We start from the raw sequence: 25161 nt of genomic DNA on the forward strand, positions 1-25161 counted from the left end.
CATTGCTGAGGTCCTAAACATTCATTTATCTGTCAAATGACTTGCTGGCTTTAAAGAGTTGTTTCACTTCTATTGATATGTAATTAATTTAAGGAATAAGAAATTTTCTGAAGCATTAGTATATGCTTCAGAATTATTCTGTCAGTACCAAAGGTGGAAGGAGGTCAAAATCAGCATTATGGATTATGGAAAGCAGCCTGTTACCATGATACTATTATAATTGTTGATCCATGAAATTGACTCAAAAATCTTTAGCTTCTGAATTTTCAAAAGCTTATAGCCAAATATTGAGTGTATGTATTACTGAAGAAGAAAGTGCTATATGTTTTGCAGATATGTATATAATATTGTTTAGTAAAAATATATATATATTTTAATATAGTATTCTTTTTTTCCTAAGATATTAGTTAACTATACTTACAAATAAGCTTATGTTAGGAAGAAGCCATGTGTACTTATTGCTGTTAGAAGTCACTTCAGTGAACACTGTGTTTGAGAATGAGAGCTTTGTGAAATGGATTGAAGAGAAAGACAGGGCTGTTTTAATCTAAATGCTATAGAAGTCCCTTATGGGTTTTAAGTCTGACAATGACATCCATTTTGTATTTTAGAGGTCACTACCAGTGTTTTGGTAAGTGAATTATATACATACTTTTTCTAAGTGTAAGTCTGTTGTTTTGAAATATGAAGAAAGTATACTATAAGTTTTTTATTTAAATAAGACAAATGTTACTTTGTAAGTAGGCAATCAAAATTTAGTGAGGTTTGTGGGTTTTCCATGGTAAAATGTTAAGGTCGTGGTGAGAGAAAGGACTTTAGGGTTCCTTACCATTGCCAGCGCTTTTGAAAGACAGGTAGGTGCATGGTGGGACTGACTGAATTACTCTGAGTCCCAGACAGCTCTTGGACCTTCAGGTTCTGGGTGCAGAGGACATGTAGAATTCTGTAGATTCTAGAAGGTACGGAATGTGAGAGAAGATGATGGAAAAATAAAGATTTTTATATGAATGAAGGTGGAATTGGGGCAGGAGAGGAAATAGTGAGATGGAGATAAGGTTCAGCACTGGTCAGCAACCTGAATGATTGTATATCTGGTTTCCCTCTCTACTTACTGACCGTTCCTGTGCCTGTAAATGTGGTGAAATGCTGAAGTCAAATATGGATTTTGCAAGAAAAATAGTTTGTTAAAATTTGAATTTTTCAGTACATTTCCTTTTATGGTATATATTGACATGTTTTAAAAATTCACACTGAAGTATAATTAACTGACTAAATCCTTTTGTAGGAATAAGTGTTGATTAGCCATGCCATGCCATTAGATATACACAGAGGTGTATATCTTCAATGTAAAAGGCAATGAAAGTTAGATGTTATTGTACAAAGTTACAATGTTTAGCTAAGATTTGATATTTAGCAAAGATTTTTCTGACCTTGGGCAATTTGTTGTTGTTGTTTTATTGATCTTAGAGAGAGGAAGGAGTGGGAGAGAGAGAGAGAGAGAAAGAAACATTGATGTGAGAGAGAAACATCCATCAGTTGCCTCCTGCACATACCCCAACCAGGGATGGAACCCACAACCTGGGTATGTGCCCTGACCGGAAATTGAACCCATTACCTTTTGGTGTACTGGAAGATGCTCCAACCAGCTGAGCCACACCTTGGACAGTTTTTGATAGAAAAGTATAGGTTAATAAATATCCTAATGCATATTGTTCTGGAATATAATAAAAATTCAATGTCTATTTTAACAGGCCAATAGCAGGATATGCTAACCTGTGTCCAAATATGATCTCTACCCAGCCTCAGGAGTTTATTGGGATGTTGTCCACAGTGAAACATGAAATTATTCATGCCCTGGTAAATTTTCTTGTTAACTGTTCTTTTGTGTGTGTGTGTGTGTGTGTGTGTGCGCGCGCGCGCGCCTTGGTTTTCTGTTTATTGTGCTTACATTTTGATGTATACATTAAATTTTAAGATTATGTAGATTATTAGATTTGTGTTCCCTAAAACCTAGTTGATTAGGCCTTTGCCAATAGAAAATTTCTAATGATTGCATATGGGCTAGGTTAAGTTATACTACTTAAAATAATTAAACAAGTTAATTCATTAGACAAATAGGATTTTTAAGAAAATGATTTTCTACAGAAAAAAACTTAGTAATTTTGAAAAATTTACTTTCCTCTAAAATGACAACTGATACACTAATTATAGATCTTTCCTATCTCCTATAGAGATCTCATTTCTAAAATTACTCTTGGTCTATTTAGACTTCTTCCATTTCCCTAATTTATAGTGAATTTTTACTCTATGTCTAGGGAATTAAACAATGTTGCTTAATACCCTAGGAAATGTTCTCTTGATGCCATTTGTGTATTTAGAAAGTAGATGGCAGTAAATTTAAGAGAAAGAATCGATTGCACAGATGTAGGTGTAATTCTTAATTCTATCACTAAAAATCTTTGGATCTTGTGCAAATTACTTATCCTTGGTAAGCCTCAGTTTCATCTGTAAAATGAAGATAGTAGTACATACTACAGTGGATTTTTTTTCTCTTGAAGATTAAATAAGACAAAACATATAAATGGCTTAGCACTATGTTTTACACAGTAATGTGTAATAAAACTAATGGTGATTATTTATTAGTTTTATTAAGTGAGCTGTCATGTGTGACCTTGAAATGCAAGCCTTGGTCCTTTTTTTGGTCTCAAATATTAAGGAAGATATTGATTTACCAGAAGTATAAAATGTGGGGTTCAGGACTAACTTAACCTAATAGTCCAACTCCATTTCCACATGCTTCCCTTGGCTGTATTCTTCTTAAGCCTCAGTCTTTAAATCAGCAAATATATTGAATAACTTGGTGAAACTGTAGTATAAGCAGATAGTACTTATATATTTCAAGTAAGGAGATTCTAAAAGGAATCATTGCCCGGCTGATATGGCTCAGTGGTTGAGCATCAACCCATGAACCAGGAGATCATAGTTTGATTCCAGGTCAGACCACATGCCTGGGTTTCGGGCTCAGTCCCCAGTAGGGGGTGTGCAGGAGGCAGCCAATCAATCGCTCTCTCATCATTGATGTTCCTCTCTCTTGCTCTCCCTTCCTCTCTCTGAAATCAATAAAAACATACTTAAAAAATAAAAATAAAATGAATCATCTATTTTCCCTTTATTAAAAAAAGTAAACTGAACCTGTTAAATTTGGTGAAAGACAATCATCATTCTAACACTTTAAGCTTTAAGTTATAAAATCTATAGATACTTGAGAGAACCAGAGAAAAACAACAGGTTTTAAAATCTAGTTCTTAGGTGAACATGAGTGCAGAGGTCTCAAACATGAGATAAATTAGGTTATGCAGAGACAATTCACAAAAGAAAAAGTTCAGTTGGCCAAGAAATATATGAGAAGGTATTCACACTTGCTTTAGCAGTCAAGTAATTTCGAACTAAAGTGGGGCACCATTGAATATAAAATCATGTATGAGAGTTATGCAAATTGACTTCAGTGTAATGGTTACCCTCTGGGAAGAGAGGGAGGAGAAAGGGTTAGGTAGTGAGGCTTCAGCAGTATTTACTCTGCAGTGTTTTATTTCTTTGAAAAAAACAAACCTGAAGAAAATATGGCAAAACTAACATCCTAAGTTCTCCTAAAGAGAACACACAAGTTTCTACTTGATTTTTGAAACTTTTTTGTATATTTGAATTATTTTAAAAATTATAAAAACCTAAGAAATTTAAAGATTAGTTTAAGTCTCAAAAACCACCCTGGAGGATGGTAAGAATTCAATGTTTAACAACCACAGATACTCCCTGTAAAGTTATGTGTATGCATAGCTATCAACTAAAGTCATCCATGGTACTTTGAATACTAGATAATCCTTCTGAAATATAAATGATTAGAAAAATTTTCTAGTTGATAGGGTGGGAAAAATGTACCTTTAGATTATTATAAAGGATGAGACAAATCATACTATTTTAAGCTTTATATAACTTCAGTGAATTGTATATTTAAAGCTATTTAGATTTTCTTAGCTGATTCCATTAAGTGCCCTTTGCATCTTCAGAGATTAAAAAAGAACTATAGGAATGAAAGAATAATCTGGATTCCATTAATCATTCTGGCAAGCTTTGAATGACATAGAGGCTAGTTATGTAAGCAAAGAAATTTGCCAATGAAATTGATTAACTGATCTTTTATGATTGTTAGTTATTTGAATATAAGCTATTGCATATTCTCAATGTATAAGACATACATAAAGAAGTAGTTACAGAAGTGCTTTATTTTATTATTAAATTTATTGGGATGAGAATGGTTAATATGAACATGTAGGTTTTAGGTGTGGGTTTCTATGTTACAAGATCTGTATATTGCTCTGTGTGCCCACCACCCAAAGTCATATCTTCTCCCGTCACCATATATTAGGACCCCCTTCCCTCTGGCAGCCACCACACTGCTGTTTGTGTCCAGGAGCTTCCTCACCCCCTTCACTCTGGCAACCACCATACTGCTGTTTGTGTCCACGAGTTTCAGTTTTATATCCCACATATGAGTGAAATCATATGGTTCTTAGCTTTTTCTGACTGATTTCACTTAGCATAATATTCTTACGGACCATTCATGTTGTTGCAAATGGCAGCATTTCACCCTTTCTTATGGCTGAGTAGTACTCCATTGTGTACAGGTACCACATCTTTATCCAGTTCTCTATTGCAGGATACTTTGGTTGTCTCCATGTCTTGGCCACCATGAATAATGCTGCAATGAACATAGGGGTGCATATATATTTGTGAATACATGTTTTTGAGTTTTTTAGTTAGATACACAGGAGAAGGATTGCTAGGTCATATGGTAGCTCTATTCTTAATTTTTTGAGGAATTGCCAGACTATTTTCCACAGTGATTGAACCAGTCTACATTCCCACCAGCAGTGAATGAGGGTTCCCTTTTCTCCACAACCTCTCCAGCACTTGTTATTGCTTGTCTTGTTGATAGTAGCCACTCTAACAGGTGGGAGCTGGTATCTCATTGTAGTTTTGATTTGCATTTCCCTAATTGTTAGTGAGGTTGAACATCTTTTCATATATTTATTGGCTGACATATATTATATGTTTTCTTGGGAGAGGCGTCTGTTCAGGTCCTCTGCCCACTTTTTGATTGGGTTGTTTGGTGTTGAGTTTTATGAGTTCTTTATATATTTTGGAAATTAAACCTTTATCTGAGCTACTGTTTGCAAATATCATCTCCCATGTGGTTGGCTGCCTCTTTGTTTAATTGTCAGTTTCTTTTGCTGTGCCGAAGCTTTTTAGTTTGATATAGTCTCATTCATTTATTTTTGCCTTTCCTTGGCCTTTGGGGTCAAGTTCATAAAATGTTCTCTACGACCAAGGTCCATAAGTATGGTACCTATGTTTTCTTCTATATAACTTACTGTTTCGGGTCTCACATTTAGGTCTTTGATCCATTCGGAGTTAATTTTTGTACATGGGGACAAACTGTAATCCAGTTTCATTCTTTTGGATGTGGCTTTCCAGTTTTCCCAGCACCATTTATTGAAGAGACTGTTTTTACTCCATTGTGTGTTTCTGGCTCCTTTGTTGAAAATTATCTGCCTATATACCTGTGGTTTTATATCTGGGCTCTCTATTCTGTTCCACTGATCTGTGTGTCTGTTTCTCTGCCAGTACCATAATGTTTTGATTATCATAACTCTGTAGTATAATTTGAAGTCAGGTAGCATGATACCTCCAGCTTCATTCTTTTTTCTTAGGATTGCTTTGGCTATTTGGGGTCTTTTGTGGTTCCATACAAATGTGATGATTTCTTGTTCTATTTCTTTAAAAAATGACATTGGTATTCTGATGGGATTTGCATTAAATCTACATTACTTTGGGTAATATGGCCATTTTAACCGTGTTGATTCTTCCAATCCATGAACATGGGATATTTTTCCATTTTGTTGTGTCTTTTTAAATCTCTTTTAATACTGCTTTATAATTTTCAGTATATAGGTCTTTCATGTTCTTTGTTAAGTTTACTCCTAGGTATTTTATTCTTTTTGTTGCAATTGCAAAAGGAATTGTGGGGTTTTTTTTCATTTCTTTTTCTGAGGTTTTGTTGTTAGTGTACAGGAAGGCAATGGATTTTTGTACATTGATTTTGTATCCTGCAACTTTACTGTATTTGTTTATTGTTTCTAATAGTTTTTTTGGTGGAGTCTTTAGGGTTTTCTCTATACATAATCCTGTCATCTTCAAAAAGTGACTGTTTTACTTCTTCCTTCCCTATTTGGATGCCTTTTATTTCTTTCTCTTGCCTTATTGCTCTGGCCAGCGCTTCCAGAACTATGTTGAATAAGAGTGGTGAGAGTATACATCCTTGTCTTGTTCCTGACCTTAGAGAAAAGCTTTCAGCTTTTCACCATTGAGTATAATATTAGCTGAGGGTTTATCATATATGGCCTTTATTATGTTAAGGTATTTTCCTTCTATTCCTATTTTATTGAGTATTTTAATCATAAATGGATGTTGTATCTTATCAAATGCTTTTTCTGCATGTATCGATAAGATCATATGATTTTTATCCTTTTTTTTATTAATGTGGTATATTGTATTGATTGATTTACGTATGTTGAACTAGCCTTGGGCCCCTGGAGTGAACCTCATTTGATCATGATGTATTATTTTTTTGATGTAGTACTGTCTTCGATTTGCTAGTATTTTGTTTAGAATTTTTGCATCTGGATTCATCAGAGATATTGGTCTGTAGTTTTCCTTTTGTGTATTATCCTTGACAGGTTTTGGTATCAGGGTTATATTGGCCTCATAAAATGTGTTAGGCAGCATTGCCTCTTGCACAATTTTTTGGAAGAGTTTAAGAAGGATAGGTTTTAAATCTTCTTTGAACGTTTGGTAGAATTCACTGGTGAGACCATCTGGTCCTGGACTTTTTTTTGGGGGGGAGGAGGGTTTTGATGGTTGTTTCAATTGCCTTGTTGCTGATTGGTCTATTTATTTTAATTATTTTTTTAAATCCTCACCAGAGGATATTTTTTCCGTTGCTTTGCAGAGAGTGGAAAGTGTGGGGGAGAGGGAGAGAGAGAAACATTGATGTGAAAGAGACTCATTGATTAGTTGCACTCACCTCAACCATGGAGTGTGCAACCAAGGTACATGCCCTTGGCTCGAACCCAGGACCCTTCAGTCCTCAGGCTGACGTTCTGATTACTGAGCCAAACCTGCTAGGGCTGATCGGTCTATTTAGATTTTCCAATTCTTCATGATTTAGTCCTAGGAAGGTTATATATTTCTAGGAATTTACCTATTTCTTCTAGGTATTGAACTTGGTGGCATATCGTCTTTCATAAATATTCTAGTATGATCCTTTGTATATCTGTGATGTCTGTGGTATATCTGTGATGTCTATGGTGATTTCTGATTTTGTTTCCATGGGTCTTTTCCCTTTTTTCCTTAGTGAGGCTAGCCAGGGGTTTGTGAATTTTATTAATCTTTTCAAAAAACCAGCTCTTTGTTTTATTAATTTTTGTATAGTCTCTTTGTTTTCTGTTTCATTCAGTTCTGCTCTAATTTTTATTATTTCCTTTCTCCTGCTGACTTTGGGTTGCTTTTGTTCTTCTTTTTCTAGTCCTTTAAGATGTGATGGTAGGTTGTTTAGTTGGGAGTCCTCTTAGGAACATGTTTGGTCACTTATCCCCTACTCTGTATTGTTAATTGTTCTCAATAGTACCATTTCCTGAAAGCTATTATAGAGTTTAGTAAGTTCCTGTGAAGATCAACTGTGATAAACACTTTTTTAAACAAATAAATACATTGTCTATACTAGTACTAAAGAATATCTTTGTTACCATTACTTTTGGTTTCCTCACTTAATAAACTCAAGTAATTGGAATTTAAAATTCAAAAATATGGAACACTTAATTGTTGTCCAGTTTCAACATGAGAAATTCCAGTAGAAGTACCGATGTGGTGCTTTTATGTGGTTATACCACTGTTCTCTTTTGATAGCAGCATGTTATGATGCCTCTAATCAAATTGATACTTCACTTTAAGACATTTTGAACTTTTTCTTATAGGGTTTCTCTGCTGGGCTATTTGCATTCTACCATGATAAAGATGGACATCCTCTAACTTCAAGATTTGCAGATGGTCTCCCACTTTTTAATTATAGGTATTTGTTATTTTTATTCTTGTTCTCTTTTAGGAGGGATACTTAGACTTGAATCTGAGAATCATAGCATGTTAAGTGCCGTAAATAATAGTGGTTTTATGGCTAGCCTAAGAAAGTTGTAGCTATTAAAACAAGGTAGTGTGTGAGATCATTTAGCTTCACCTTTCATTTTACACATGAAGCAGTTGAGTTGCAGAAAGCTTAAGTGACTTGTCCAAAGAGCCAGAACTCTTCTTGCCAGGCAAGGTTCTTTTCCACCATGTTGTAACTTGTATTACTTTATAGCAGCGATTTTTCAACCTTGTTCATCTTATGGCACACATAAACTAATTACTAAAATTCTGAGGCACACCAAAAAATACATTTTTTGCCGATCCTGACAAAAATTAATAGATACAATTTTGATTCCTTCACACTGGATGGCTATTGTTGTGTTGGCTGTTGTCATTTTTTTATTTGACAATCTTAGGGAAGAGAGGTCAGTGCCCTTGACTAAGTAGTCAGGTATTGCATGTTTTAAAAAATTCTTGCTGCACACCAGTTTAAAATTGCTGCTTTACAGTATATTGAAGCCATGGGAAAATGTGGGTCAGTTATATTTTGGTTTATTAATAATTATTGCCTATACATGGAAATATGTACATGTAAACTGATATTTTATTTAGAACAGGATATTAGTTATTATCTAGAGGTTCAGGACCTAAAATGAATTATATTAAGAAACATAAAAAATTTATCAAGAATTTTATATAGAATATCAGTCACAGAACTATAACTGTTTGCATGCATTCATATGAAAATCTCTAAATTAAGAACATGTGTCCATAAAAAGATGTGTACAAGAATGTTCGTGGCAGTTTTGTTATTAATATCCGCCAAATGGAAACTACCCAAAAGCACATCAATATTAGACTGAATAAATAAGTTGTGATTTATTCCTATAATTGAAAACTACAAAGCACTAAAAAAGGATACACTATTGCTTCATGCAATAGTGGATGAATATCGCAGATATAATGTTAAGCAAAAGAAGTCAGTCCATTGTATGGAGTTTAAAAACTAGCAATAATAAAAGACAGCTTAGTGGTTTTACTTGAGGGGCAGGTTGTTAAATGCCATAAAGTTGAGTATGAATTAGGAAGGAGCACAAGAAAACCTTTCCAGGGGTTCTGACACTGTTGCATAACTTTATCAGAGTAGTGGTATATGGGTGTAGAATAAAAAATTAAATCTTTATGCTTAAAATTTGTTTATTTTATGTATATTTACCTTAATTACAAAGATCTTTAAAAAATGGCTAGGAATAAATGTTGAAGCAGAAAATACAGTATTCATCATAATACTTTTAGAGTACATGGGAAGAAATGAAATTCTGATGTAAAAATAGATGTTTTCCTTCATGGGTTGTGTTTGTTTGGTGGTGTGAGAGAAGTCTGGCCTTTCCTAAGAATTGTCTTTAGGGGAAACATATAAATACTGACATAGGCATCATCTACACAGCAATGTAGGTAAGGAGAAGAGAGACACCCAAATATAAGAACTTTTGTTAAACTGACAATTGCAGTGCTTTCTTGCATTGAAGATATTTCTCAAAAGCAGAAATTTTACAGTATAAGTAGAGATAATAGAGTAATAAAAAATTCAGTTGTTTAACATATAAAGATTTGGATTTGTCACTAATCACTCTATTTGGAGAAACTGTTAATCTTGAATTGTGAATAGTGAAGAGGATATTGGAGTTATTAATAAGGTAAAAACTTTATTTTCTTCCTGGCTTTGTTCACTATTTATGTTTAAACATGCCTTGCCATTGAAAAAGATAAAGGAGTTAAGAATAACCTCTTCAGCCCTGGCCAGTGTGGCTGAGTTGGTTGAACATCATCCCACACACCAGGACGTCACCAGTTCAATTCCTGGTCAGCAACCCATGCGTGGGTTGCTGCTTGATCCCCAGTAGGGGGCATGCAGGAGGCAGCTGCTCAATGTTTCTCTCTCATTGATGTTTCTCTCTCTCTCCCTCTCTCTTCCTCTCTCTCTAAAATCAATAGAAACATATTCTTAAAAAAAGAAAAAAAGAGCCCGGCCGGGCGTGGCTCAGCGGTTGAGCATCAACCTGGGATCCAGGCGATTGGGGTTCGATTCCCGGTCAGGGCACATGCCTGGGTTGCAGGCTCGATCAATGACTCTCTCATCATTGATGTTTCTATCTCTCTCTCCCTCTCCTTCCTCTCTCTGAAATCAATAAAGATATATTTAAAAAAAAGAAAAAAAGAATAACCTCATGTTCTTAAAAAAAGAGTAACTTCTCTATGGCATGGATAGATGAACAGATACATGCTACAGCAAACACAACAAAATGTTAATTGTAGAATTAAGGTAATGAGTATTGGGTATATAGGTGCCCACCATACAATCCTTTCAGCATTTTGTAGGTTTAAAATTTTTATAAAATAATGATGGGAAAATATAGCCTCTTTATAGTTTGTTTTATTGGTGAGAATGAGATTCATGAGGTCAGTGGTAGAAGTAATCTAGGAAAAAAGCCAGAAAAAAAAATTATAGGGAAAAATCATAATCAATATTCATTATAATTTTCTATAATAAATAAATATATTACGTTCATAGTAGTGCTGTCTTTGGGCAAGATAGATTCCCCCAGAGTGGGAATCTATTTCCACTATAATTTTTTTTTTTTTTAGGAAGTGAAAAAGAAATATGTTTATTGAGGGCAAGAGGATACAAACAATATAAAAATCAAAAGCTTATCTGACTTCCGTTGGCTTTTCTCTCCCTTGTTGAGTAGGGGTGGGATTTTATTTGTATATTTTTTAAGGGTCTCGATCTCATGACATCCTCATACAGGGGGAAGCTGTGGGGGCGCAAACTCCTTAGGCCCCCACTGGGAGCCCTCTTTCAGGGCGGAAGCCACTGCTTGGTGCCACCCGCTTCCTTCTCTTCTGCTTCATGTGCTCCACGAAGTAGTCATCGCGCGGTGGTGAGCCCGCCGGCGCCGAAAAGCCACTCTGGAAGCCCCCCGGCCGCCTCGGCACCGGTCCAGGTCCTTCATTATTTTGTCTAAGGCCAGAGGGTCTTTTTGATCTTCCAAAAATCCAGAAAACTCCTTTTCCATGAGCACTCTCAGGTCCTCCTTTGTTAAGTAGCCTTTATCCCCAGCAAACGTGTGAAACGTGAACATCAAGGTTTCCGTGGCGCGTTCCGTTTGAGATGGCGTTCTGGTGAGGTCTTGGCGTTCTGGTGAGGTCTTGGCGTTCTGGTGAGGTCTTGGCGTTCGGTGAGGTCTTGGCGTTCTGGTGAGGTCTTGGCGTTCGGTGAGGTCTTGGCGTTCTGGTGAGGTCTTGGCGTTCGGTGAGGTCTTGGCGTTCTGGTGAGGTCTTGGCGTTCTGGTGAGGTCTTGGCGTTCGGTGAGGTCTTGGCGTTCTGGTGAGGTCTTGGCGTTCTGGTGAGGTCTTCGCGTTCGGTGAGGTCTTGGCGTTCTGGTGAGGTCTTGGCGTTCTGGTGAGGTCTTGGCGTTCGGTGAGGTCTTGGCGCGAGGCGCAGCGGGATCATTCAGCGGGTTGGGATGCGCAGCCAGTCTCCACTGTAAGTTTTAATGAAAATTCCCATGTCCCTTTTATTTTTTAAGTTGTATTACCATCTTACCAATACTGGATTTTTTTTTTAGGCTAGTGTGATGGATAAAAGATGGCATCTTGTATTTCCAGGACTACTAGTGAGGGTTCAGCATTTTTACTTACTCTTTATACACTACCTATTTATTTTCTTTGTCTAGTCTTTTGGGTTATTTTTCCTTTTTAACACTTTTTTTTTTAAAATATATCTTTATTGATTTCAGAGAGAGGAAGTGAGAGGGAGGGAGAGAGATAGAAACATCAATGATGAGAGAGTCATTGATCAGCTGCAGCCCGCAACCTGGGCATGTGCCCTGACCAGGAATCGAACCCCGATCTGCTGGATCCTAGGCCGACGCTCAACCACTGAGCCACACCCGGCTGGGCTCCTTTTTAACACTTTTTAAGAGTTCTTTATAAATTAGCGATATTTAACCCTTCTTGATGTTTGTTGCAAATATATTTTTTCCATTTAGTTATTTTTTTATTTTATTACTATATTTTTGCCATACAAAGAAGGCTTTGAATTTATATCATTAAATTCATCTACTTTTTCCTTTATTGCTTAAAAAAGTTCCTGCCCTCCAAAGATTATAAAAATATTACTCTCACCCTAGCCGGTTTGGCTCAGTGGTTAGAACATCAGTCTGCGGACTGAAGGGTCTTGAGTTCTATTCCAGCCAAAGGCAGGTACCTTGGTTGTGGGCTCAATCCCCAGCCCCGGACTGGGCTCTTGCGGCAGGCAACCAATTGATGTGTCTCTCTCACGTCAGTGTCTCTCTCTTTCTCTCTCCCTTTCACTTTCTCTAAAAAGCAATGGTAAAAGTATCCTCAGGTGAGGATTAAAATTATATATATATATATATATATACACACACACACACAATTATATATATAATATATATAAATTATTATATATAACACACACACATATATATATTATTCTAGCCCTGGCTGGTGTGGCTCAGTTGGTCAAAGCATCGTCCAGTACACTGAAAGGCCGTGGGTTTGATTCCCTGTCAGGGCTCATATCCAGGTTGTGGGTTCAATCCCTCTGGGAAGCAACAGATCAATGTTCCTCTCTCTCTCTCCCCCTCCCTCCCTCCCTGCCTCTCTCTTTAAAAAAAAATTTGCCCTGCCCTGGCTGGTTTGGCTCAGTGGTTAACGTGTCCGTCCACGGGCTGAAGGGTCCCAGGTTAGATTCCGGCCAGGGTCATGTGCCTTGGTTGCAGGCTCAATCCCCAGCCCTGGGTGGGGTGCATATGGGAGATGGGGGCAACCAGTCGATGTGTCTCTCACATCAATGTTTCTCTCCCTCCTCCGCTTTCTCTCTCCTCCTCTCTCCCCCTCTCTCCCCACCCCTTCCACACTCTGAAAAGCAATGGAAAAAGTATCCTCAGGTGATACTTTTTAGGGTAAATTTAGGATAAAAAAAAATTACCCTAAATTTCTTACAGTAATTATTATTTACATTTTTACATTCATTACTTTAACCTATTTGAAATTTATTTTTGCTTCATATATTCTGGTTCTTTTATAAGGTACATATATGTATTTTTTTTTATCAGTACAGAGGTTTTTTTCTTTCTTTTTACACTTCTCATGCCATGAATTCACAGGGAATGGTTCCAGCAGCTCAGGCTCCTTTCCATTGGTTCTCACAAAGTGAGCTCCTGGGGTGGAGCAGGCTGATGCTTCAGTTGAACCCAGGTACCTTTCTCTTTCACTTCCTTCTTTTTCTGATCATCTCCCTTCACACGTTCAGGAAGCTGACTCAGCTCTTAGATTGATTAATATGCTCAATACATACATTAATTCTCTTGGCAAGAATTTTGCCCTTGTTTCCTCACAACAGTGTCCACCGCATGCTGGGTGACATTGTGGACTCTTCCAGTTTTGCCCTGGTAGCATCTGCGGGGCATTCCTTCTTGAACCATTTCCATTCTCTTGATGTCTACAGTGTCGCTGTTCTTGTAGATTTGCATGTATGTGGCTAAAGGAACAACTCCATGTTTTCTAAAAGTCCTAGAGAACATACAGCAGCACCTCTCCTCCTTCCCTTTGTGTTGGTCATTTTGATGAATTACTGGAAGATGGTGGTTCCAGTCAAGAAGATGGTACATTTATTTTTATAATTGTTATATCTTGGTGGATTGACCCTTTCATCATTAGAAAATTTCCCTCTTTGTGTCTAGTAGCAATTTTTGTCTTAAAGTATATTTTTGTCTGATGTTAATATAGCCGTTCCGGCTTTCTTTTGAATACTTTTTGAATGTCATATCTTTGTAATCCTTATATGTTCAACCTGTTTGTTCCTTGAGTCTGAACTGTGTCTCTTGTAGACATATAATTGAATCATGGTGGTTGTTTTTTATGCATTCTTCCAGTCAGTTCCAAACTGCCCCCTCTGGAGGTTGCCAGGTTGCTGGTTTTCACCATGACTGGGTTTTTGGTTTTCAAGCCTGCCACAAGACAGGAGAGACGGCATGAGAAAACACCACAAACACTCGCTGTTTTTACAATTCAGTTTTCTTAATTCATCATAGTCATCCATTTTTCTTAAATGCTTCCTGGATTGCTACAAGCCTTTGGTTAATTTGCAGAGTTCTGAAAAAGTTGAGTTGGTCACTTTTGCTACTTTTCTCATTGCTTTCACAAGGCAGAGAATTTCCAGAAGTCCTTACTCTGCCTTTTCTGCTGACATCTGTCTGGCATTTACTTCTGTTATGGGATGAAATAGGGATTTAACTTTTTTTTCCTAGATGGATAACCTGTTTCACATAGTTATTATGTAAGTTATACTTTCCCATCTTTTTTTGTTTAAGTTTCTTCATGTACTTGAATATGTCCCTGGACTTGCTTCCCCCTCCCCCCCAATAAATTTGTTAAAAGGAAATAATTCATTGCCATCTTAGCCAAGTATTGGCTATGTGGACTTGAGCAAGTTACTTCATCTCTCTAAGCTTCTGTGTTTTTATCTATGACATGGTGATGATGACCTCATGATGTTGTTGAAAAGATTAAATGAGCAAATGTTATCAAGTACTTTGCATGGACTTGGTATATAGTAAGTTCAAATATTTTAATTTTATCGATATTCATAAACACTTACATTTAATGTGGTGAGTATGCAAAAGTGACTCTCTTCTTATCCTTTAACTACAGTCTTGGATTATATCAATGGAGTGATAAAGTAGTTCAAAAAGTGGAGAGATTATGGGATGTTCGAGATAACAAGATAGTTCCTCACACTGTGTATCTCCTAGTAACACCTCGTGTTGTTGTAAGTATTACTAACTTATTAATGTCTCATGAGCCATTAGCTCTTTTCCTTCATAATGGGCCTTTCTTTACTCATCATTATTGTTTAAAAGCATATGATTAAATTTTAGAGCCTGTAGTAGGAAAAATAATATAAAAGCAGTACAATGAAACTACAGGCCCAGAGGAATCTGAGGAAATGGAAATTTGGCAGTGACTCTCCTGGTTCCCATTCTACCCACTGCTTTAAGCCAGTGCTCCTCTGTTTTGATACCTCTTAGGATTTGCATAGTTGCTGGTCATTTAATCTGGAGTCTGTATTAGTCAGAGCTCTCCAGAGAAACCAACAGGATGTGTTGACTTGGGGGAAGAGGGAAGGAAAGGGATTTATTTTAAGGAATTGGCTCATGTAATTGTGGAGGTTTAGAGAATCCATAATCTGATAGAGTAGGCTGGCAGACTCAAGACTCAGGGAAGAGTTGTAGTTTGAGTCCAAAAGGCAGTGTGCTGATGGATTCCTTCTTGCTCAGGTAAGGTCCATCTTTGTTCTATTATGGCCTTTAACTGATTGCATGAGGCCCATTTATAAATTTGCTTTACTCAGAGTCCACTAAGTTCAGTGTTAATCCCATCCAGAAACATTCTCACAAAAATATCCAGAGTAATGTTTGACCAAATATCTGAGCGCTGTGGCCCAGCCAAGATGACATAAAATTAACCATTACATGCTTATGTAATGACAGAAACTTATTCTCTCATTCTTCCTTAACTGAACATAGCTCTCTACAAGCTTTCTGAACTTTGGCACTGCTCTTGGCATATTTTCCATCCTGGAAGTCTCTAACTGGAGGACAGACAGAACCAAATGAACAAAATTGTATTCTAATAAACAACTTATTTTTTCTACAAATACTGTATCCATAATAAGAGCAGTTTATACCTACATTAACATTGTTGACACAGAGTTACAAATGGCAGTCATACTAATATATAACGTTTTTGAAATATATTTGACTTAAAATCAATATCTTCAAATAGAAAAAATATGAAGAGCCCTGGCCGGGTGGCTCAGTTGGTTGGAGTGTCATCCCATACATCAAAAGGTTGCAGGTTTGATTCCCAGTCAGGGCACGTAGGTAGGTTGTGGGTTTGATCCCTGGTCAGAGCATGTATGGGAGGCAACTGATGATGTTTCTCTCTCACATTGATGTTTCTTTCTCTCCGCTTCTCTCTCTTAAAAAAAAAAAAAATCAATTAAAAAGAAAAACATATCCTCGGGTGAAGCTAAAAAAAAGATCCGCACGCACACACGCACGCGTGGCCCTTGCCAGTTTGGCTCAGTGGTTAGAGTAGGCCTGTGTTCTGAAGGGTCCCTGGTTCAATTCCAGCCAAGGACACACACCTCAGTTGTAGGCTTGATCGCTGTTCCTGGTTGGGGCGTGTGCTGGAGGCAACCAATCGATGTGTCTCTCTCACATTGATGTTTCTCTCTCTCTCTCTCTCTCCCTTCCACTCTCTGAAAAGCAATGGAAAAAATATCCTCAGGTGAGGATTAAAAAAAAAATCTACATATATGTAAAAAGAGAAAATATGAAGAGGAATATTAATTTACTAGCAGAGTGTGACAGTATCGAAATACTTTATATTAAAAAGAACATTTTTTAAAAGATTTTTTTTCTTCTCACCAATGATTTTTAATGTCCACTTTATTGCATCTAGTGTGATAGTTTGCCATTATCTTATTGCACTTTTGTAGGGTTTATATTTCTTTCTGATTCTTAGGATGAAGCACGCAAACATTTTAACTGTCCAATTCTGGAAGGAATGGAACTTGAAAATCAAGGTGGTATGGGCACTGAGCTCAACCATTGGGAAAAGCGGTTATTGGAGGTCAGTTTACTTTAAAATTTTACTAGATATGTTTTTTTCTTTCTTTAAAATGTTACTAGACATGTGTTTTCTTATTCATGGTAAAAGTAATTCAAACAGTGTAACAGAGTATAAAGTAAAAAAAAATTAAGTCCCTTTTTTCCTTTAGCTTTCCAGATCCACTTTCCCGAAGTAATCACTTTTTAAGTTTTTTGTATATCCTTTCAGAAATATGAACTAACATACATACTTTTTGAAAAATCAGTTCATACATTTCTACAACTTTCTTCACTTAATGATACATCTTAAACATTTCTCCAAGGTAGAAAGTGCTTCCACTGTAATGCAATGTATGCTTTCCTGAAAAAAACTCTTTCTTCAAAATTGAACACTAAAAATAGCAAGGCTTATGGGGGGAAAAATACCAGAGCACTAATAAAAGCAATAAATCATAATAAAAGTACTAGCTTGGTTTAAAAAGACATATTTCCAATAAATAAACTACTATATTTACTCTAGCACTTTTTTACATTAAACAACAATAACAAAAAGTAGTGATAGCTGGATGGGAGATTATAAATCTGAGCAATGGAGGAAAAGAGTAAAATTGTACAGAACCATGCAATAAGCACTTTCAAGTCAGAGCCTCTCACCGTACTAAGCCAAGTGGAAGAGCATGGAGTGTGAATGGACATCCTGCACAGTATAGCGTTTCTCTTTTGCTTTGTTTAGCTGTCTTAGTGTGCTTTGTATTTAGCTACTATGCTCCATGGCACAAAACCTTAAAATCCAGGGGGGAAAAGCACCATGAACCAACATGATTCCTTATGATGCTGTTCTTTCCGTATGTACCAGGCTCACATGAGCTCATTCACATTACAGAAACACCTGCTTGGCAGAATTGACTATATTGGATCTACTCATTTTTTAACAGCTATGTAGTAGTATTATTATATGAATGTAACAACCTTCCTGTGTTAATGGATAACTATGTTTTAAATTTTTTGTTTTAAAAATATTGTAATGAGCAACTTATTTAAATCTGCAGTGCCTTCTAGGAGTGTTGTTCTCCTGGTGGTTCTTAGGTTCAACTGAACAATCAAACAAGACCTAAACAGGCCACAGTGAAAAACCACCCGCTTAGGAGGACAGGAGGAAGGAACCACAACGTACCCAACAGCCATCAGCATTTCTCTTGTGCTCCACACAGCAGTCTAGGGGTTGTCCATGGATATGACTTCTAGAACCCTGTAAGGATTATACCCATAAGAGTCACTGCATACAGGGAAGTCCCAAACTGTGGCTTACCAACAGGTATTCATGTTAATTTATAGTAATCCCAAGTCCAGAGGTGTATCAGGAGGCCTTCTTCCCAATGTACTGTTGCCTGTAACAGTTGACATTCCACCTTTATTAGGTTTCCAGGGCAGATTTGTTTATATATAAAGAGAAAGATAAATCCCTACAAGTGGAATTTCTTGGTCAAAGGATATGTATACATATATATATATACAGTCTACATCCTGTATGTGACACCAGAAGAATAAGCAACCCAAGAAAATAGGCAACATGAACATCATCAAAATTAGAAACTTCTGTGCTTGAAAAGACACTATCGGGAGAGTGAAAAGAGCCCGGCTGGGCGTGGCTCAGTGGTTGAGCATCGACCTAGGATCCAGGAGATCGTGGTTCAATTCCCGGTCAGGGCACATGCCCAGGTTGCGGGTTCGATCCCTAGTGGTGGCGTGCAGGAGCAGCCGATCAATGACTCTCTCATCATTGATATTTCTATCTCTCCCTCTCCCTTCCTCTCTCTGAAATCAATAAATATATATTAAAAAAAAAAAAGTGAAAAGACAACTCACATAATGGGAGAAAATATTTGCTAATCATCTATCTGATAAGGGTCTAGAATCCAGAATATATAAATAAAGATCTCTTATAACTCAACAATAAAAAGACAACCCTATTTAAAAATTGGTGAAGTATTTGAAAATTATACATGGTCAGTCTGGCTCCTTAGATAGTTGTAGCTTTGGCAAAAAAGAATAAAATTAATGCCTGTACTGACTGTTCTTATCTGATGGCCAGAAAGTAACAGTGATGGAAACTTACTGGAAGACACAGTTATTTTTCCCATGGGAATTTCAGTTTATTTTCTTTAAGCAATTTTATCAAGTGATTCTCTTTAGAAAGCTGTAGATTGGCCAGAAATGAAAATTTATTTTTCAGTAGAAAACTTGAGAGTAATAATTTTATTAATTTCATTAACTTACACCTTTCTTTGAAATCTGTTTTGTGTCCTTGAACTATTTTTTTAAAAGATGATATTTAAGTACTTGAGAAGATCAACTAGTGTTCAACATAAAGATTCAAAGAATAATCAGAGCTGCCCAAAGATGGAATACACTTTCTTAAGAGGCAATGATGTCCCTACCATTAGGTGACCTACTGGTAGGAATTTTATGATATGAATTAAAACATTGGGTAGATAGTAGACCTTGATGATATTTTAGGTCCCTCATGCAAATCCTTTGATCCTGTGATTCTGTGATACTTGCTTTGCATACCAATGTATATTTCTTTGATCACAAAGTTGAGGGTTATAAAAACATTTCTGTGGAGTTCAGGTATGTATTATCTGGCCATCTGTCTCAACCACCCACTTTACTCTGCCTAAATAGTATATTTTTACAGTATTTTTGTTTCTATATATTTATCCTCATTTTCATCAAAGAGTTCTACATGCTGGTTGTCTATCAGTCAAGGAATACACACTGTAGACATTTGAGGCAGAAAGTAGATTTTGTTTTAAGCTTCAGTCTTGTCATGTTAAAGAAGACTTATGTATTTCACTCTTTTAAGTGAATATTTCATCAGCCTCTCATACTTGAGACACTTTAAATATACATCAAAGTAATCATGGAAATGATTGAGAGTTGCAAGGAGTCCAGTCGTCTAATTAAAATCTGTTGGTGATTTTCAGAATGAAGCAATGACAGGTTCTCACACCCAGAATCGAGTCCTCTCTCGAATCACTCTGGCATTAATGGAAGACACTGGGTAAGATAGCTTTGAGATTATTGTATGAATTGTTCATTCAAATGAAATGGATATTAAGATTAATATGATTAAGATGAAATGAATATTAGCTTAAGAAAATACTGACATTTTACATTGACATAAAATATTCTTTGAATTTTGTGCAGTTAGCTATTCATGACCTATAACAACTACATTTATTCATTCAATAAATATTTGATGCCCTGAGGTATAGTAATGAATAGAACAAAATTCCTAGTATTATGATATTTATTTTCCAATAAGTAGAGGCTATGCTAATATAAACAAAATTGGTAATGTATAGATTCCTGGATTTTAAAGCAGTAGAACTTTCTGGTAAAGCAGTAGAATATTCCTTTAAATAACCCCCATAGGAGTCTTTTTCTTTGTTTGCTCCTGGGTCCTTTTGACAAGACTTGTTGGTTTCTGATAGCTTCCTTAGTTTCTGGTATGGTAGAATGTACCAGGCTGATCAGCACATACCCCCTGGGCATCAGCCAGTCTTTCAAGAAGCACTGGTCCCTTTTAATAGAGAGCAGTTTTTAGAAACCACAGCTTAGGCACTGTTTTCATTGCTACCAGGTTATCATTGTTTCTCGTATTTACTGTGGACCAAGTTAGGAAATTCATGTACTTGGGAAGGAAAAAACAACAACAGTGCTGGATTTTTTTTAGTGCCAGTATAACTCTTTCCCATTTATCCCTGAATAAGCAATGACCAGCTGAAGTGGTCCTGCTGCTCTGCTTAATAACCTATTTATAGCCCTTTTATAAACAATGCTAGTTTAAGGTACCACTTGGGTATAGAAGCACTGTGGAGTGTGTGAGTCACTAATGAAAAATTATGGCACTGCTGCATTTTTTCTTTTCTTTTTTCTGAGGCAACACAACAGCAACATGGGCCATATGTTTCTAAATTTCTGGCAATATTGCCTTAGCTGGTTTGGCTTAGTGGTTAGAACGTCGTGGTTAGTGTGTGCAGTAGGCAACCATTCAATGTGTCTCTCTCACATTGATGTCTCTCTCTCTCTCCTCTCTCTCTCTCTCTCTCTCTCTTTCCCTTCTCTCTCTGAAAAGCAATAGAAAAAATATCCTTGAGTGAGGATAAAAATTAATTAATTTCTGGCAATATTTTATAATTGTAGACATGGAGCCCAATTAGTGGCTCAGTTAGTTGGGTGTGGTTCCATGCACCGAAGGGTTGCTGGTTTGATTCCTAGTCAGGACACATGCCCAGGCTGTGGCCTTGATCCCCAGTAGGGGGCATGCAGGGCAGCCAATCGATGTTTCTCTCTCTCCTTCTCCCTTCCTCTCTCTAAAATCATTTTTTTTTAAAAGTACAAATTGATTGTTACAGAATAGTCATGGGGATATAAAGTAGAGCATAAGGAATAATCAATAATATTCTAATAACTATGTATGGTGTCAGATGGGTATGAGATTTATTGTGATGATCAGTAATTTATATAATAATCTAATCACTGGGGTGTATACCTGAAACTAGTATAATATTGTATGTCAGTTGTAATTGAAAAATAAAAAATGATAATAAAAAAAAAGAAGAGAAGCTAATAAAAGTAGCTTGTTGGTTAAATTTGCAGGGAAACTAAATCAATGTGTTGCGTTTTTTTCTGAAATGAGAACATTTTAAAAGTGTTAGACATTGTATTCATTTATCTTATTATAATGGTGTAATGTTTAGTCACGAGCAGGGCCTATATTTATAAAATAGCACAAATTCAAGGCCAGAGAAGAAAGAAACTAGAGCCAGCTGACTCAGATTAGGTAAAGACTAGCTACCTAATGATCCCGCTGTTTCCTCCTGTTTATGCCCTTCTCCTTTCCTCTCATTCTCGTTCTGTTTCTTCGGACCTTAGTCCCCTGGTCTCACACCTGAATCAGTTTCTACTCTGTGACTGCCATCATCTTTGGGAGTTACAATGGAAACATGGCTTGTTTGTGTTTTTCCCAACTAGGAAGACCCTCACCTTAAGACTGAAGTTCCCCACCCCTGCTTTCGGTATTCCTGTGCTGTAGTCCCTGTGCAGCGAGGGCTTTCTTAGTAATCCTCATCTGTGGTGATGGCCCCTGTAGTCCTTTTTGGGGTCCTAGTTTTCTCATTGTTAAGATTTGTCCTGGGTGTACTGGAATTGTTTTTTAAATGACAGTAATAAAAAGTGCTTTGTTTGAATTATTTCCACAGCTGGTATAAAGCTAATTATAGCATGGCTGAGAAGTTAGACTGGGGCCGAGGAATGGGCTGTGACTTCGTAAGGAAGAGCTGTAAATTCTGGATTGGTCAGCAGAGAAAAAAGTAAGAATACATTTCCTCATAGTGTTTGATAACAATTTATTTCTGATGTTGTTCTTTATCTGGAGCCTAAAATGGTATTTTCAAAATAGGGTCATATAGCTGACTAAGAACAGAGCTGGGACTTTTCTCTCTTCAAATTTAATACCTTGCCCATTAAATCATAAGTACTTCTTGTGCTGTAGAAGATGTTACTCTTATTTCTCACCTGGGTTAGGTTTCAAAGCAGTTTATATTACTCATAGGTTCTACTAAGGAGTCTGATGCCGTAGTTACAACCTTGCTGTAAAAAAAGTAGCTTATTGTAGTAGGAAAAAAAGCACCTGCAGCTTCTTTGGGGACAGCTAGTTAACTCCAGCACTACAACTTGATCTACTAGTATAATGGTTCTCAAATTTTACTGCACATTAAAATCACCTAGAGCCCAGCTAGGCGTGGCTCAGCGGTTAAGCATCGACCTAGGACCCAGGAGATCACGGTTTGATTCCCCGTCAGGCCACATGCCCAGGTTGTGGGCTGGATCACCAGTCGGGGGCGTGCAGGAGGCAGCTGATCAGTGATGACTCTCTCATCATTGATGTGTCTCTCTCCCTCTCCCTTCCTACCTCTGAAATCAATAAAGATATATCTTAAAAATAAATTAAATTAAAACACCTAGAGAGATTTTAAAAATCTCCATGCCCATATTGCTACCCGTACCAATTAAATCAGAATGTCTGGAGGTGGGAACCTGGCATTGGCTTTTCGTTTGTTTTTTAAAGAGATTCCCAGGTGCCGTGGCCAGTTTGTCTCAGTGGTTTGAGTGTAGGCCCTCAGACTGAAGGTTCGATTCTGGCCAAACAGGCTTGATCCCCAGCCCTGGTCAGGGCACATGCAGGAGGCAGCCAATCGATGTGTCTCTCACATGGTGTTTCTCTTTCCCTCTCTCTCCCTTCTACTCTTTCTGAAAAGCAATGGGAAAAATATCCTCAGAGATTCCCAGGTGATTTCATTGTACAGCAAAGTTTGGGAACCACTGTTCCAGTGTGTTAAGGCAAGTGTGTAGTTAACTTTTCAGCTGCAGTAGTTTAAAGACATTATTTTTTTCTTTTAACAGTTGCAAGTCTGTTTGTTCCCTTTTGGGTTTCAATTATAGGATCACCTAAAACCAAGAAGAATTTCCTCCTCTTTATTCTTCAAAACTAAAACTGTTGGTCCCTTGAATTCTCTCCTTTCCTTTGAACCATAAGCTAGCGATTGACAAATGTATTTTTTTTATATATCTTTATTGATTTCAGAGAGAGGAAGGGAGAGGGAGAGAGAGAAACATCAATGATGAGAGTAATTGACAAACTTTTTTTTATTAAGAGCCAGATAGTAAATATTTTAGGCTTTGAGAATCACACAGTTTCTGTCACATCACAACTCTTAACTCTGCTTTCATACATCAAGGGCAGCCATAGACAAAGTGAATGGGCATGGCCATCTTCCAATAATACTTTATTTAAAAAATAGGTTGTGGGAGAAACAAAGAAAAGAAAAACAGGTTGTGAGCAAGGATTGCAGACAAAGAATTGAACTTTGCTAACCCCTGTAATAGCATTCAAATGTCCTACTTATAAAGTATTGATGACCACAAGTACTTACAGGACAGAAGCCATCTTCCTGCACCATAGGCCAAGTCTGGCTATAGTCCTAAGTTATCATAGAGATTCCAGCATGACCCTTGTGCTTAAGTTCAGCTGCAACACCCTTTCTTTTCCATTGCTGGGTGACTGGTGTGAAAGGGTATAGTTGAGCATGGGCAGAGCATTATTTATTTGATTCACTTGAATCTATACACACACAAAATAAGGTCCTGTGTTTCAAAATAACTAAAAATAGCCCGGCCGGGTGTGGCTCAGCGGTTGAGCGTCGACCTAGGATCCAGGTGATCGGGGTTCAATTCCCGGTCAGGGCACATGCCCAGGTCATGGGCTCGATCAATGACTCTCTCATTAGTGATGTTTCTGTCTCTCTCTCTCCCTCTCCTTTCCTCTCTCTGAAATCAATAAAAGATATATTTAAAAAAATAAAATAAAGCCATTTCTTTAAAAAAAATTTTTAAAAAATAACTAAAAATAATAAATTAGCCCTGGCTGGTGTGGCTTAATGGTTAGAGCATCTGCCCGCACACCGAAGGGTCACAGGTTTGATTCCTGGTCAAGGGCATGTACCTGGGTTTCAGGTTCCACCCCCTGCCCCAGGAGGCAGCCTATTGATATGTGTGTGTGTGTCTCTCCCTCTCTTCCCCCTGTCCTACTTCCCTCCCTCCCTTCCACTCTCTAAAAATCAGTGGAAAAAATATCCAAGAGTGAGGATTAACAACAAAAATTAAATAAATAAATAAATAAATAAATAAATAAATAAATAAATAGTACCTCCAAGATTAGATTTTACAGAGAGCAGGACAAGTTGTAACAATTAGAAATATTCACACAGTCTTCATTTTGCACAGAAAAACAAGATTATATTGTGAATGTTTTTAATTTAACAAATTGTTAAACAAGACTGTTTGAACTAGATTGTAGCATAGAAAATATTTAACCCTTTGTAGCTGCAGGACAAAGGAGATATCTTCATTTGTTTCTGAGACTCTACTTGTTATTATGAAGATTTATATTTTTAGACAGGCTCTGGAATTTCACCATTTGTCATAAAAAATGCACATCAGTCCTAGCAGATTTGACTCAGTGGTTAGAGCGTCAGCCCGAAGACCAAAGGGTCTCAGGTTCGATTCTGGCCAAGGGCACATACCTTGGTTACAAGCTTGATCCCCAGCCCTGTTTGGGGTGCGTACAGGAGGCAACCAATTGCTGACTCTC

At 37.1% G+C, this 25161-nt stretch overlaps 1 protein-coding gene across 1 annotated transcript in view; it reads left to right on the forward strand.

Annotated features, from left to right (window-relative positions):
• Positions 1 to 25161, forward strand: part of LMLN (leishmanolysin like peptidase) — a gene marked incomplete at its 5' end in the record, with an annotated part of 53964 nt that overhangs the window by 14610 nt on the left and 14193 nt on the right. Inside the window, 6 exons of the mRNA XM_081139242.1 lie at positions 1752 to 1857; positions 8091 to 8185; positions 14980 to 15097; positions 16858 to 16965; positions 19931 to 20007; positions 22211 to 22321. Of these exons, the coding sequence (XP_080995368.1) occupies positions 1752 to 1857; positions 8091 to 8185; positions 14980 to 15097; positions 16858 to 16965; positions 19931 to 20007; positions 22211 to 22321 (615 nt within the window). The remainder of the gene's footprint in view (positions 1 to 1751; positions 1858 to 8090; positions 8186 to 14979; positions 15098 to 16857; positions 16966 to 19930; positions 20008 to 22210; positions 22322 to 25161) is intronic.

This window comes from Miniopterus schreibersii (assembly GCF_964146895.1).
Source record: "Miniopterus schreibersii genome assembly, chromosome: 5".
NCBI classification, from domain to species: Eukaryota; Metazoa; Chordata; class Mammalia; order Chiroptera; family Miniopteridae; genus Miniopterus; species Miniopterus schreibersii.